The following is a 1,340-nucleotide window of genomic DNA, read 5'->3' on the forward strand; positions in this document are numbered from 1 at the left end:
AGTTTGACCTAGGTTTTGCAGAGGAAAAGAAATGCCAATATCTACTTTACGTAAATAAATGGAAAGGCTTTGTTGGTTGAGTTGGTTATGACATAAATTAGACCCCAAGGACAAACACATAAAATTATTTTCAACTAAAATATTTATAAAAAAAAAATCTGAAATAAATAATATCCAATCTTCATAATTTAAGAATGTGTAATGTTTTGTGACAAAGTTACAATATCTATGCGATACAAACCAATATATTTACAAATAACAAGATCAATACCTAAAAATCAATCCAATATGCACAAAAGAATCATCTTCTTGATCAACAAATCCTTCATGCTAAAATTCTTCTGAGAATCCATCTTTATGGACTATGATATAAAAAAATACCACAAGCTTTTCACATATTTTTAATACTTTCCTTCTTTTGCAAGCAAAGATCAGTTTCAGAAACCTTTCCATGCACTCAATACTTCATGGAAGATTTCCGCTATCAGCTCCCTATCCGCCGATAGCAAGAAGGCGTTGAAATCTTCGCGGATATCGAATATCTTGCCGAACTTCACAAGGTACCTCATGCAACTAGTCTTAAGTTTTGGCAAGTTATAGAGAGATGCATTTTGGAGCCTATCAAGCACATTTCTTGCGTCAATGTCTTCTAGAAGGCTATCGTGGCACGCTTCTTTTAGGTCCCCGATGTCATACTTATCCGCGGCACCAAGAAGGGCTAGCCTATGTGCTAAGAATTCTTCATGTTGGATGTTTCCATAGATGTAATGGAGAAAGGCTTGACATGACTCTATTGACATGTCACATATATTTATAGTGGACATTTCCTTCTCTTTGAGTTCATGCGAGAACATGCTGTGAAAAACCGGAGATCTCGCCGCGAGAATAGCGCGATGCGCACCAATGCTCCCGTTGGAAGCGTGGATTATGATGTCAGTGTGGATGCCTTCGGTCAACATTCGTCCCAACGATGTTAGAGCCGTCACATTTGATTGTTTCTGCGTGAACCCGTCAGCCCAAATGGAGCAAGGTTCGCCGCCCTAAAAATATTCGATCACAAAAAAAATTTTCATTTTTAAATTAGGCGAGAAGAATTGAAACCGAGCTATCAATTCTTCTAACTATTTTTCTATTCAGCTACTAAAAATCTATTTGATGATATACACTTGGGAAATTAAAAAGCATAGATGAAGGGAACTTACACAAGGAGATGCAATTTTTAAATCAAGAAATTCAACGTCAATAATGAATTTTCCAGTTAATGGGACGTCAATTGCCCAAATGAAATCGTCGTTGTTCTTGAGCTGTTTGTCTTTGATTTCTGCATGGTACAATGGAAA

The 1,340-nt window shown here is 36.6% G+C and overlaps 1 protein-coding gene across 1 annotated transcript; it reads right to left on the reverse strand.

The window, feature by feature from the left end:
* Positions 1-159: 159 nt before the first annotated feature.
* Positions 160-1,328, reverse strand: LOC112095121 (BTB/POZ domain-containing protein At1g55760-like; the record flags this gene model as incomplete). Its single annotated transcript, XM_024176799.1, has 2 exons — positions 160-1,040; positions 1,203-1,328. Coding segments are annotated over 2 exons (729 nt in total), but the record flags the coding sequence as incomplete, so codon positions are not given.
* Between the last annotated feature and the right edge of the window lie 12 nt (positions 1,329-1,340).

The sequence above is a fragment of the Morus notabilis genome, unplaced genomic scaffold (assembly GCF_000414095.1).
Source record: "Morus notabilis unplaced genomic scaffold, ASM41409v2 C11403688, whole genome shotgun sequence".
Classification (NCBI taxonomy): Eukaryota; Viridiplantae; Streptophyta; class Magnoliopsida; order Rosales; family Moraceae; genus Morus; species Morus notabilis.